General features: G+C 49.1%; 1 protein-coding gene across 1 annotated transcript; it reads right to left on the bottom strand.

Annotated features, from left to right (window-relative positions):
- Positions 1–1,708: 1,708 nt before the first annotated feature.
- Positions 1,709–12,110, bottom strand: LOC122467022 (b(0,+)-type amino acid transporter 1-like). Its single transcript, XM_043553297.1, has 6 exons — positions 11,298–12,110; positions 6,611–6,744; positions 6,307–6,436; positions 4,814–4,938; positions 3,068–3,155; positions 1,709–2,558 (listed from the first exon to the last, which is right to left on the bottom strand). The coding sequence occupies exons 1-6, from the start codon at positions 12,048–12,050 to the stop codon at positions 2,325–2,327; spliced, it is 1,464 nt and encodes a 487-aa protein (XP_043409232.1). The 5' UTR covers positions 12,051–12,110; the 3' UTR covers positions 1,709–2,324.
- Positions 12,111–14,008: the final 1,898 nt, after the last annotated feature.

Genomic DNA, 14,008 nt, shown 5'->3' on the forward strand with positions numbered 1-14,008 from the left:
ACTAATATACATCTGAAGTCTAAGTTTTTACTAAACAGTAGTAAATGACCCCTCAAGGTCTTGGAAACCTTGCTTCCAAATTCCTTAGAGACTTACACTATCCCTAACCCCCTCCCAACTTGAAAGTATATAATCAATCATTCTTCATAACCCCAGTGCAGCTCTTTCTGCCCGTGGGTCCTGTCCCTGTGCTTTAATACAACCAACCACCTTTTTTGCACCAAAGACATCTTAAGAATTCTTTCTGGACCATTTGCTTCTGGAGCCCAGTGTTTCATATCAGAAAGAACTAATACCTGTTCAAGGTGTTCAGTACTTTTCCTGGGGACTTTCAGCCTTATCCATGGCCTCCTTTAACAAGGAATGGGATAAAACCAACTTCTTGTAATTTTCTTTTCTCTAAAGTAGGCTGTGCTGCTGGGGGAAGGATATGAAGATTCTCCTAGAATTTCAGGAACAGCACTGATAAAGAGTTCACAATTCAGAAGTGTGGTATCACAAAAAATAAATATTAAGTCTTTGTCCCCAGTTCCTGGCACACAACTCCCAAAGCCTTGGAATCTCTGAAGTGATGGGTATCTTTTGTATGCTAATGAGATGACTGGTGAGTGGGGACCCCAGAGAGCTTCTGGAAGGGGGGCTGATCTCCAGAAAATCCAAGACAGATGAGAGGGTTGGGACTTTCAACTCCACCTCCACCCCTGACTTTTGGTGAGGGCCAAGGGGCTACAGATTGAATTCAATCACCAGGGCCAATGATTAATCCACCTACCTCATGGAACCTCCATAAAAACCTCTAAATGACAGATTTTAGAGAATTTCCAGGTTGGCAAACACATCAAGGTGTCAGGAGGGTGACACACCCAAAGAGAGTACAGAAGTGCCACACGCCTTCCCCCATGCCTTGCCCTATGCATGTCTCCCACTGGACCCTCCTGAGTTATGTCCTTTGTAATGGACTACTGATAGTAAAGTGTTTTCCAGAGTCCAGTGGGTCATTCTAGCAAGTGATCAACCATAAAGGGAGGGACTGTAACCAAGTTGGGCAGAAGCATGGGTGACCGAGGGACCCAATGGTTGTGACTGGTGTCTGCACCTTGTGCCTGAGCCCTTTAGCTTTGGGGATCTGCATTAACTGTGTCAGAAATGAACAGAATCATTGGATACCCAGTTGGTGTCAGAAAAAAGGAGAATTGGTTGATGGGAGAAGAAAACTTAACAGAAAGAGCTTGTGGGATCCTATTCTATGTCTGTGCAATAAAAGGAAAGCCCTACACAGTTGTCTAGGTGCAGCCGCAAGAGGAGAGGTGCTGAGCAGTGTTTCCTGCCCTCCTTTTTTCCAGTCCCTCCCCCATGGACTCACAAACTGCACCCCCAGCTTTTCTAGGCATTGTTGTCATCCTTCCTATCCCGTATTCTCACCTGGGCAGCCAGCTCTCTCTGCCCCCTGGAACCACATTAGTCTTCCGGGGTCTGTTCTAACTTTTCATCCTTTCTTCTAGAAATTTGACTGCCCTCCCTTTTACCCAAAGTCAATAAAATCCCTTCCTCCCAGGGATCTGTCTCTTACTTCTTTCCCTGTTCAAGCCAGTTGGTGGTTTTAAACAGGAACTAAAGTATCATATTTCCCTGAACAAGGTTTGTCAGACCCAAAGGTTTTCCATTTGCAGGAAATTAGAACTCACTCAAACTCACCTGAGCTGAAATTGGAAATTTATTATAAGGCATCAGGTTGTCCTTGATGATCAAAAAGGAGGAAGGACGGCTAGATGGCAGTTGGGCTACAGAAGGTCAGAGACTAGAACTATAAAACAGCCAGGGACCCAGGCTGCTGTCTACTCAGGTCGTTTCCCCAGCTCTCAGGGACCACATAATTCTCACACCATTTCACTGTGTATCTTCATCCTTCTCTGCACGGGAGCTTTCTCTGCTTCTCTGCCCCCATAATGGAAGATGGTTCCACATACAGCCCAGGACTTACAATTCCTCAGATTAGGCAACCATCAGAATTCTAACTCCAAAATCCCCAAAGGAGGGAATGTATTTCATGCTCCCCACCTGGAATATCAAAAAACCATACCCAGAGAGGCAGCCATGTAATACCAATGTGGCTGTGAGATCCACCTTCACTGAAGGAGCAGTTCTTAGAGAAGGAGGGATGCTGTCCTGGCTGGATACCCCCAAAACTTCACAACAGCTGTATTTAGCATTCCAGTTGCTCATTAAAATTATGCAGAGTCAGCCTACAGAGAAACTCGCAAGGCCACTTGTGTGGGGATAGAGGTGTCTGCAGCAAGGAGGGCAGTACACAACTGTCCAGTCCTTTAGTCAACATTTTTAGTGGTTGGAGCAACTTCCAGGAGCAGCTGGAGATACAGGGTGGCCATCTGCAAACACCTGGGCTGGCACTGGAAATAGACAAACAGGAAATAGACCGGGATGCCACTGAGCAGGAACAGGAAGATGTACAGGAACTCAATCTGGGGGTGGTCGATGATGGGCGCCAGCACCAGGTAGAGAGAAGCAAGGAGCATGATGACAGGGATGATGGTGGGGACCTGCAATGGACACAGGGACCTGGATGATGGAGAGGCACGGGATGTTGTATGTGGCCCTTGGGCTCTGTCCCTCCTGCCTGCCCGCCTGTTGCTTTCACCTGGCACCAGCTCCTCTCTTCCAGTCACTGCCATCCTACCTTGCCTGGCCAGGGAAGCCGCCTGCCAGGTTACAAGGGGCCATCCAAGAATCAGGGGCTTTGGGACCCAGGCTAATCCTCTCTATGCTATGTGAGGATTAATCCTCCTACTATATGTGTGCATCCTCTCTGCATTGGTCTCCTGTTGTTCTCCCTCAGGGTCCTCCAGAGGAGAAATGAGTCCCCAGTAAGCAGAATTGATGCCTTGTGATCCAGATGTCCTCACCCCCAGGAAATATAGAAACTGTCTACCAAATATGACATCCTTTCTTACATTCTTTCTCCAGGCCCCAAATGGGGTTATGGTCCAACGATCTGCTTCATGCAACAGCCTAGGGTTGCAAAAAGCCCAATGTTAATTCCAGACTCTACCTTGTGAGGTCGAGGAAGATTCTTCTTCTTTATCCGCAAGTACAAGAGACAGCCAATGGTGGTTCCATAGGTGATCCAGCCAAGGAAGCTAAGAGGCAAACATGAGCCACTTACTCTGAGGCCCTTCCCTGGGTGGGCCTGCAAGAGGGGCTGGCCTACTAGGTGTAAACCTGGGACAGAAGTGCAAGCTCATCAGGGGCCTTTCAGCTACCCCCAATTGTCCTTGTCTATGCAGACTTAGGAAAGAAGAAGGCAAGGCTGGGGCACCAAGAACAGGAATGCAATGGAGGGTATTCTTGCCTCCTTCATCTCCAGTCACAAAGTGACTCACACATACAAGCCCAGGCACCCACTTGGCTTCATATTGGGCCTTGTTTGACTGCCCCTGACTGGACAGAAAAGGACAATTTTCAAAGAGAGGGAGGAGCATTTGTGTGTCTAAAAACAGGAGTCTGGTGAAATGTCAAGGAAGCCTGTGCTCTCCTCAGGGACCAGCACACTCATAGCAGATGCTCCTACTTTAGAGTCGGTGACAGGATAGGTCACTGAACACCCAGACAAGTGCCTGGCCTCTGCCTTCCCTAGTGTGGTTAGTTGAGTGGCTGATACAGGTCCGATGGAAGCCTCATCTGATCCGGGAGATGGGATCCAGACCAGGCCATCTCTTGAGGCAGTCAAGACTGGGAGACATGGGGTCCTTGTTGGGATAGATCATCCCCAACATTCTCACTCTGTGCCGGAACAGTCTCAGTCACATTCCCCAATCTCAGCCCAAAGAAACCCTGGGTTCACCACGGTTTGATATTATTCTCATCATATAACGATTTTATCCTTTCTCATGGGAAAAAGATGAAAAGAAAACCAGATCTGTTACTTAATGTTCTGAAGAAAGTCACATCAAGCATTGTATATCCTGTTCCAGAAGATTAATTATACTTATGACAATGAAGAAGAGAACACACGATGCCTGAGAAATTGCTCTGAGAGCTCCCTCGGCATCCAGACGCCACACTTGCCTGTAAGTGTAAGGATGTGCCCACGAAACCTGTTTCAGATGAGGTCATAAAACCACAACTGAATGGCACGACAGTCCATCATTTCTGCCCCAGGCAAGGCAATAAAGGGGTTCAGAATATGTCTCCATTTTGATGCAATCTCTGATTATACCTACCCAGCTTGGTTGTGGGTCTGCCCTAGGTTCAATAAAGATATGCTGGGTCAGAGTCCTGAGCACAGATCAGACTACAAAGGGAAAATCACACCACAGCCAAGGGCTACCAGTCGTGGTGAGTAAAGCCTGAAGATAGCTTTAACGTGATCTCAGCGACAGAATAAAGGAACGAGGAAGAATAAAAAATGACAGAGACAACACAAGCCTTTAACTTGTCTGCCTCTTGGTGAAACATTTGTCTCATTGAATTTTTGGAAATAGGACAAGAGAGGAGGGAGCCACATTTAATTTTGGAAACATAACTGGGAGAGAATGGCTGAAATGTGTGTGCATGTGCAAGAGCCCTGAGCTCAGGTTTCCAGAAGTGTGCATGCATATCTTTATGTATATAAACAGGCATATATGTGATAGTTACACATAGGGGCTTCCAGAAGTGTGCACACATGTATTTATATACACACATGCATGTGTGTGAGTGTGCACACATAGGGGGCTTCCATATACATATGAGTGTATGTGAGTGTACGCACAAAGGGGCTATGAGATACCCAGCACGGGAGGACAGTCTCACTTGCCTCAAGAAGTTCACGATGGTGCTGAAGCTTCCTGGGATGACCAGGACCAAAGCCACTGCCGTGGTAAACATCAGGGCCGGAGTTGGTGTGAGGCGATGCACATGAACCATGGACAGAAGTTGGGGCTGGGAGCAAAGCCAGGTGTCAGGCAGCCACCCCGCCAAGGGAGGCGCAGTAGGTTTCTGCCCTGGAAAGTTCCCAGCCCTCTTCCCCTGCCAAACTCACTCTGGACACCAGTGTGCCCAACCTAATAATCCCCAGTCCCCACAGCTTCAAGATGCAGGTCCCTGTGGCTCACCTGGGGTGAAAGCAGGCCCAGCGTACAGCTTGGGAGGCCGATCACTCCAGAGACCCAAAAAGCTTAGGACATGGGCTAGAGTGTAGGGAGCTGACCCACGTGCCTGGCCAGGTTGTCCAACTTTCTATTGCTCATCCCCAAGACAGGAAGAGGGACCAGGGGCAGGAAGACAGAGGATGGGGGAGAAGAGGGTGGGATGGTTATGGATGGAGCATGGAATAGGATCATGGATTATGGTAGTAGACTGTATAAGTACTCAGCAAATAGTCCTCCCTCTCCCACCTCTGTAGGAGAAATACTAGGTACTTCCCCATCCATTGACTCTGGGCTTGGCCAATGAAATGTGAGCAGGGGTAACACGGCAGAGGCTCGAAATATACCTGTGTGGCTTGGCTTGGTCTCTTGAACCCCTGCCACCTGCTTTAGGCAAAAACATGCTTTGGCCTGGGTCCCTGAGACAAGAACAGACTCAGAGACCCGAATGAGAAAATCTGAACACGAACCCCAGGCTGAAGCAGAGCCATGACAGACCCAGGGACTGATGAGCAACATGAAGCATTTGCTGTTGTCAGCCCCCTAGATCTTGGAGTTGTTGTTCAGCATCATTGCTGCGAAAGCTACCAGAGGGACAGAGTCCCCAGGGGGAGGGGCCCTGAGCGTACTCACCAGCTCGGCTCTGCTCCTGTGGCTCTGCCCCGCTGCCCCCACACCGTTTGCCCTACACAAACATCCCCATCACCTACAGACTCCACAGTGTGATCCAGTATGGTAACTCCCAAAACCTGGAAGTCAAAGGACTGGAGTTTAAATGGAGATGCTTGGGATGCTTGAGTCTCATTCTCAGAAGAAAAGAGGGCTAAGGTGCCTGGGTGGCTCAGTCAGTTAAACGTCTGACTTCAGCTCAGGTCATGATCTCACGGTTCATGAGTTCAAGCCCTGCATTAGGCTTTGTGCTGACAGCTCAGAGCCTGGAGCCTGCTTCAGAGTCTCTCTCTGCCCCTCCCCAACTCATGCTGTCTCTCTGTCTCAAAAATAAACACTAAAAAAAAAATTTTTTTTTTTTTTTAAAGAAGAGAAGAAGGCTATGCCTTGTAGGGGGAGTCCTGGCTTGGGCTAAGTGCTAAGCTCAGGCAGGAGAAAGCTTCGCCCTCCTGCAGCCCCCACCACCTTGGCCAGCCCAGACCCCATCTCTCACCATGTGGCCTTCTCTCGCAGCCACATAGCACACACGACTTCCACCGAAGAACATCCCATTGGCAGAGCCAAATGTCGAGAGTACGACAGCCAACGGTACCAGCCAGGCCCAGGCCCCCAGCACCTGGTTCCTAGGACAACAGAGGGTCAAGGGAAGGAACTCCAGCAGCAAACTGGAAGACAACAGCAAGGAAACAGAGCAAGCGAAACATCTAGAGGCAACTTGAAATATACACAGGACACTATCCTTCCCTAAACCTGATGTCTGCCTGGTGGCCAAGGAACACATCACTTGACTCACTCACCCCCAGCTCACAGCCATAGCATCAGAGGAAAGGATCTCGTTGGGCGACAACACTAGCAGGTAACTGATGTTGACCAGGAGGTACAAGCTGGTGACCAGGGGGATGGCGATCATCACTGCCCACACCAGGTTCTGCTGCAGAGTCCAGAAGAAGCCACGTGTTAGGTGGTGAGTTCCTTCTCAGGCCCCCAGAATAGGCTCGTCAGTGCAGTGCTGAGCTCATCCTGGCCTCAGGGAGTATGTCAGGCCCTGGGGGCCACTCAGGCTGTGTGCCCCCCCCTCCACTTGCTCACAGTCCATGGCCTGGATCCACAAACAACAGATGTGCTGGGAGGCCATGAGGGGCGGGAACCAGTCTGAGCAGTGGAGATACAGAGGGCCTGAGAGGAGTGGGGGCACCCACAAGAACAGAGCACAGAGAAGGGACAAGGAAGTTAAAGATCTTCATTCTTGGCTATTCATCAGTCTTTCCAGCTGTAATATTCCAAGACCACCATGACAACCCTGCCTATTTTCTGGGTCTCCAGGACTCAGGCCCACCCAGACTGAAGGCCATTTCTGCCAGGGGTTCCACTCTGACCCTCAGGCTCCTCAACTGGAAATTGGGGGTCATTGGGGATCTGTAAAATGGGACTTCTCACTGCTCTGCCTCCCTGCAAGGTATGAGGGTCAGCACAGAGGAGGGAAAAGGAAAGGCCTGGACATAAGGGCTGTGGGCACACAGAGCAGCTTATCCTATGGAGGCATTGTGACACTCTGACCCTCAGTCTTTCAATAAAGGTACTGAGCAGGCGTCCAATAAAAATGGAGGAATAAATGAAAACTGGGTAAAACAGAGTGTACTCCCTCCCACTTCACCGCCTGGTCACCCTCCCACCACACCCCCTCCCCCCAAGCCCTGGACATCATTCTGGAGCCAGGAGCAAATGGAAGGAAGGGGTCTCCCTCTGAACCCACAGAACTCCATTCAACATTCCCCAAAGGAACACCTGGGTGGCTCAGTAGGTTAAGCGTCCAGCTTCAGCTCAGGTCATGATCTTGCAGTTCGTGGGTTCGAGCCCCACATCGGGCTCTGTGCTAACAGCTCAGAGCCTGGAGCCTGCTTCAGATTCTGTCTCCCTCTCTCTCCACCCTTCCTCTGCTCACATTCTCTCTCTCTGTCTCTCTCTGTGTCTCTCTGTGTCTCTCTCTGTCTCTCTCTCTCTCAAAAATAAATAAACATTAAAAAATTAAAAACAAAAACAAAAAACATTTCCCAGGCTTGGGCCACCCTGGATAGACATCTACACCTCAAAGCAGTAAACGCATGTCCACGACACCCCCGGCCTCACGCAGGACTTTCTCTAGATGTCCTTTGGCTTACCTCTTGAGGGGCAGGCAAGCACTGATGAGCCCAGAGCCTCTCCCCTCGGTACCAAACGGGACCCCAGAACCTGGTATTGCTGCTACTGACACTTATAACATGAAATGAAGCACAGAAGAGGTCATTCTGTTGGCAGGGAGGTCTTCTCCAGACTTGGCACAGAGCTGTCCCTGGGAGGGCTGAACCACAGTCCCACACACACCTCCTGGCCCACCACTAGGTAGGACCCTCCCCCATTTTAGTGTCTGCCCCTGGTTAGCACATCTTCTCTTCTTCAACATTATATAAAAAGCAATTTCCAAGGGTACGTGGGTGTCTCAGTCGGTTAAGGATCCAACTACTGAGCTCAGCTCAGGTCATGATCTCGCAGTTTGTGAGTTCAAGCCCCACATCAGGCTCTGCACTAAAGTGCAGAACCTGCTTGGGATTCTCTCTCTCCCTTTCTCTCTGCCCCCACCCCGGCTCGCTCTTACTCTCTCTCAAACGTAAATAAATATTTAAAAAATAATAATAAGGCAATTTCCAGAGCTTTCTGCCAGCCACAGAAAACTCTGGAGGCAAGCACAGGAGGAAGGGGGCACTGAGGGCAGAGTATTGATCTCAGGGCCTGTCTTCTGCCCTACTCAAACTTCCTTGAGACACAGAGATGCCCAGTTCTTTCTGGTCTCTGTGTTCCTGTTCACACTGCCTCTGCACGGCTGTTTTGCCACAAACCACATCAGCCCTTCAAGGCTCAGCTCCAGCCCTCCTCTCGCAGGACTCCTGGGCTGTTCTGCCTCATGAGTTCCAGCAGCAAGTGGAGACAGCACCTCAGCAAGCTTTATTATATCCAAGCCTCTGTCCCATCCTGTCTTGTCCTCTAAGGGCAGGGGCCGGGGAGAGTGACCAATTCGCCCCAGCTTGCCTGAGACTTTCCCGCTTTTAACACCAGAAGCCCCGTATCCCTAGGAAGTCTCCAGTCCTGGGCAACCTGGTCAGCAGACCTAGCAGGTCATGTGACAAATGCATGCAAGTGAAGCCAGTAGGACAGCAATGGACTCTCACAGACAGTAGGTCCTCTCAGGTCCCCTCCAGCTCTCAAATCTGAGGATCTGGAGGCAAAGGAAATGGCCCCAACCACTGTTTCAGCGTGGCAGCTAATTCCTCATCTTCCCAGTCCTGAAAGTGTGTTCTGCCTGGGCCGAGAAGAGGGCACGTGTAGCAAAGATGGGCAATGGAGCAGAGTCCTGGATTCCTCCTACTGCAGGCCTTGCTGTGGGGTGCCCTCAGCAGGCAAGCACCCACCATGCATGACCCAGCCACATGCCAAGTCACAGGGAAGGGATCTGACATGCTTTTGAATTCGACTCCTCTTGGACAGCCCACCGGCCAGCTAATGAGCTATGACAGCCAAGCCCCAGGTTGTGCCACAAGAACAGTGAGATTTCCTGGTTTCATTCTCAAACACCTTAACTCTTTACTCAAATTCCAGGGCACATGGGCATAACGCTGGCCCAGGTTTGGCATAGGATCTGCCATTTCTTGAAAAAGAGTGTGAAACAAAGATACACTTAACATGTGCTTCAGAGCTCTGACTTAGAGCCAGAATTTCAATTGTCCATCATTCAGAGGCATGGCTTTGTTTTTGCTTGAAACCCACATTTGTCGGGGCGCCTGGATGGCTCAGTTGATTAAGCCACCGACTTCGGCTCAGGTCATGATCTCACAGTTTGAGTTCGAGCCCCACGTCGGGCTCTGTGCTGACAGCTCAGAGCCTGGAGCCTACTTCAGATTCTGTCTACCCCTCTCTCTACTCCTCCCCTGCTCACGCTCTGTGTCTCTCTCTCAATAATAAATAAACATTAAAAAAAGAAAGAAAGAAACCCACATTTGTCAAAAATGCAGGGGTGCCTGGGCGGCTCAGTCGGTTAAGTGTCGGACTTCGGTTCAGGTCATGATCTCACAGCTCGTGAGTTCAAGCTCCTTGTCAGGCTCTATGCTGACAGCTTGGAGCCTGGAGCCTGCTTTGGATTCTGTGTCTCCCTGTCTCTCTGCCCCTCCCCCATTCATGCACACACTCTCTCTCTCTCACTGAAATATAAATAAACATTAAAAATTTTGTTTAAAAAAATTCAGAGGTCAGCAAACTACAGCCTGTGGACCAAATCCAGCCACTGCTTGTTTTTGTAAATAAACTCTTATGGAGGCACAGCCACCCTCATTTGTTTACCTATGGCTATTTGCAACAGAGTTGAGTGATCGTGACAGAGGACTCGTGACCCAAAAAAACCTAAAATGTTAGCTTTTTAATCCTTTATGGAAAAAAATTTGCTAATCCATGCTCTATGGCATGGGAGCTTGTCACCTTTGGACCCCCTTGCTCTTTCCTTGGACCAGCTCGGAGCCCAGAGCCTGGATTCAGAGAGAGAGGAGTCTAGCCCTGTGAACTGAATGAGCCCGTGCCCCTGCCCAGCAGCCCCAGACTCACCCAGAGCCACCATGGACACACAGTAACCATTCACCTGAAATTACAGCTGTTTATGGCACTCCATCCACAAGTGATTACGCCAGTTAATAACAGTTAATACCTTCAAGCCCTGCGCGGTAGGTGGGGCAGCTATTATGATCCCGTTGATAGGGAGGAACTAAAGCACGAGGAATTACATGCAAGAATAAAAACTAGGTCCCAGGACTTCTCTGGCCCTCACCCCGGTCTCTCTCTGTGCTCTGGGACTTCAGTCTCCAAGCTCCTCTTCTCCCCCCAGATTCTCCCAAACCCCCCTCCAGGGAGCCTCTGCTGAGAGGTGAGACATGTAATGGCCCCTGAGCCAGCCCCGAGGATGTAGAGGAAAAGACTCAGTTCTCCCCCTCTGAAAATTAAAGGCTCCTGCAGGAAAAAAAGAAAACAAATAGCAACCTAAGCAAATATATTTATAGCAAAGAGTTAATTTCCATAGTAACTGAAGAGTCCAAATGTTCCAGCTATCAAGACAGATAACAAGCTGAGTCATCAAGCACGGCCTCTTGCTAGTGGTATGACCTCACAATCACTTCCCCCTTTCTAAGCCTCAGTTTTCCATGTGAAAAATGGTGTTGATAATACCGACCTTGCCAGGCAAATGAGACCATGAGTGTGATCCTATAAATTTCTGTGCTCACTTGGGAAGTTATTATTCCTCTAATTCCATAAACTACTTAAGGTAGACAGTGGGCTGGCATTCATGACTTCAAAAAGGGTACCCCCATTTTCAGCTGATTTCTCATGGTTTTAGTCAGTTCAAATAACAATAATTGGAACAGCTAATGTTTGGAGATTTCACCCTCTGAAGAAGTATTATGGACTCACCTTTGGATTCTTGAGCTCTTCCACCACATAGTTGACGTTATTCCAGCCATCGAAGGACCACATGCCCTGGTAAAAGGCCATGCCAATGCGCCCAGCCTGCTGTGTTGTGTTGTGGAAGGCAAGCAAAAAGGTTTCCGTGTGGCCCCGGCCCTGGCCCAGCACCACGGCCCCACCCACCACGATGACCAGCAACGAGAACACTTTGGCGACGGCGCACACGTTCACCAGCATGGTGGCCAGCCGTGAGCTCCAACAGTTGACCAGCGTCAGCAGCAGGATGCAGGAGGCAGCCACACCCTTGAGCACAGCCTGGGGCATCGAGGAGCAGCCAGGGTAAAAGGGGGTCACGGCATACTCGGCGAAGCTCAGGGAGACGGCAGCAATGGCAGCTGGTCTGACCAGCAACACAAATGTGTAGATAACCAGGAAGGCTGGCAAAGAGCCAAAGATTTGCAGGATGTAGGCATACTCCCCTCCAGATTTGGGAACCAGGGCACTCAGCTCAGCATAGCACAGGGCACCCATCATGGCCAGGAGGCCACAGCCTGCCCAGACCACAAGACTGGCTCCAGGGCTGCCCATGTAGACCAAGACCCCCTGTGGTGACATGAAGACGCCAGAGCCAATCATACAGCCAGCCATCAGGGACACGGCACTCCACAAACCAATCTCCCTCCTCAGCCTTAGCCCCTCACCACCTGGCTCCCGTCCTGCCACCCCCTCACCACCATTTCTTTCCTGACTTCTATCCATCTCAGGGCTTCAACAGTCGCTGTGTCTAGCTGAGCAGAAGCAGATACTCTCGTCTGTCTTGCGGGCTTCCTGCAGGGGTTAATGATTACAGCACTTGATGAAGTCTGAACTGGAGACCAGACAGCCAGGGCATGGCATTCAGCAGGCACAGAGCCTTCACTGATCGACCGGTCCCTGTCCAACTCAAACTCCAGTATAGGCAGTATACAGGAGCTGTTTGCCAGTGTAACCCAGGGATCAAGGAAAAGATCAAGGAAAGAGGGATTTTAGTAGAATTCCCTGCTGCCCAATTCCACAGCACTATGTGAGGAATAACAGTTGGACGGGTGCTCTGTGCCAACAATAAGAATGCGGAGCAATTACACATCAGGAACCTAAAAAAGTCTCTGCAATAGTTTTATCAGCCAAGCAATAAAACCCCTGTTTTATCAGGATTCCAATTAAAATTGCATGAGCCTGCTTTAAGGAAGAATCAAGACAATCAAAGAAGAAGATTCAAATAGTTCAGAACAGAGCTTTACCCCTACAAGGAAAGGACCACGTGGTTAGAAGCACAGTACAGGGTGTGGAATGGGATCCTGCATTCAAATCCCAGGTTTAGTCCCTCATAGTTGTGTGACGTTGGACAAGATCTCTGAACTTCACCCTACTCATCTGTCAGTTAATTACAATACCCACCACATGGTGTTACTGTAAAGATTAAATAGCATAGTCCAATCAAAGTAGCTAGAATAGTAGGTGAAATGCAGTAGGCTTTCCTTAAACATTAGCCAATACTATCTGGCTAAGAGTTTCATTAGTTCCCTAGTTTTATATATATATACATATATATATGAATATATATTTTAAATATATATTTCATTGATTTATGAATAATGTTCATTTTAGGATATAGTTTATAACTTTTTTGTTAACTCTCCCTTATATTTTTATTTTTTTATTTTTTTATATTTTAGATAGATAACGTGCATGAGCAGGAGAGAGGGGCAAAGGGAGAAAAAGAGAGAGAGAGGGAATCTTTTTTTTTTTTAACGTTTATTTATTTTTGAGACAGAGAGAGACAGAGCATGAACAGGGGAGGGGCAGAGAGAGAGGGAGACACAGAATCTGAAACAGACTCCAGGCTCCGAGCTGTCAGCACAGAGCCCGACGCAGGGCTCAAACTCACGGACTGCGAGATCATGACCTGAGCTGAAGTCGGACGCCCAACCGACTGAGCCACCCAGGCGCCCCGAGAGAGAGGGAATCTTAAACAGGCTCCATGCTCAGTGCAGAGCCTGAGACGGGGCTTGATCCCATGAACCCAGGATCATGACCTGAGCTGAAATCAAGAATCAGATGCTCAACTGATCCACCTAGGCACCCCTTTCCCTTACACTTTTAAAATCTTGGGTTATAGAACCTCTACTAGTATTGTTATAGAAAGGTCAGTGGAACTCACTAGCATTTAGAGTAAAGATGCTGACACCCAAAGTGAGCAGAAAGGCACCTGTGATCTTCCAGACTGACCTAGCTCAAGTCAGCCATATGGGCTACTTGGATCTCGTGTGCGTGTGTATTAATAAAGCTCTTGACAGATGTCACTGGTTCCTGGGGTGTCCATCTTACCTCCTCCCCTTGATTCATGGAAGGCTACTTGACATAGGTCCTCAGAAAATGTAGAGACATCTTCTTGAGAAAATCCCTGAAGAGGGGGCCCTCCAAAATTCAGAAGGAGGTCCTCCAAGATTCCTACACAGTACGAAGAGAGAGAAAAGGACAGAGAAGTAATTAAGGGGGGGAAAAAAAAGGAGCTACAAGAATTGGAGGGAATGAAGATAAAAAAGGATAGAGTCCTGGAAGCTCAGGAAAGAAAATCAGCTTCCTTCCTGGCAATAGCTAAGTAGTAACTAAGACACTTAAATGTCAACCCTCTTCTTCTCCAGGGACTGTTGCTAGTGGATGCCAACTGCAATGTC

Source organism: Prionailurus bengalensis, chromosome A3, assembly GCF_016509475.1.
Source record: "Prionailurus bengalensis isolate Pbe53 chromosome A3, Fcat_Pben_1.1_paternal_pri, whole genome shotgun sequence".
In the NCBI taxonomy this organism is placed as follows: domain Eukaryota; kingdom Metazoa; phylum Chordata; class Mammalia; order Carnivora; family Felidae; genus Prionailurus; species Prionailurus bengalensis.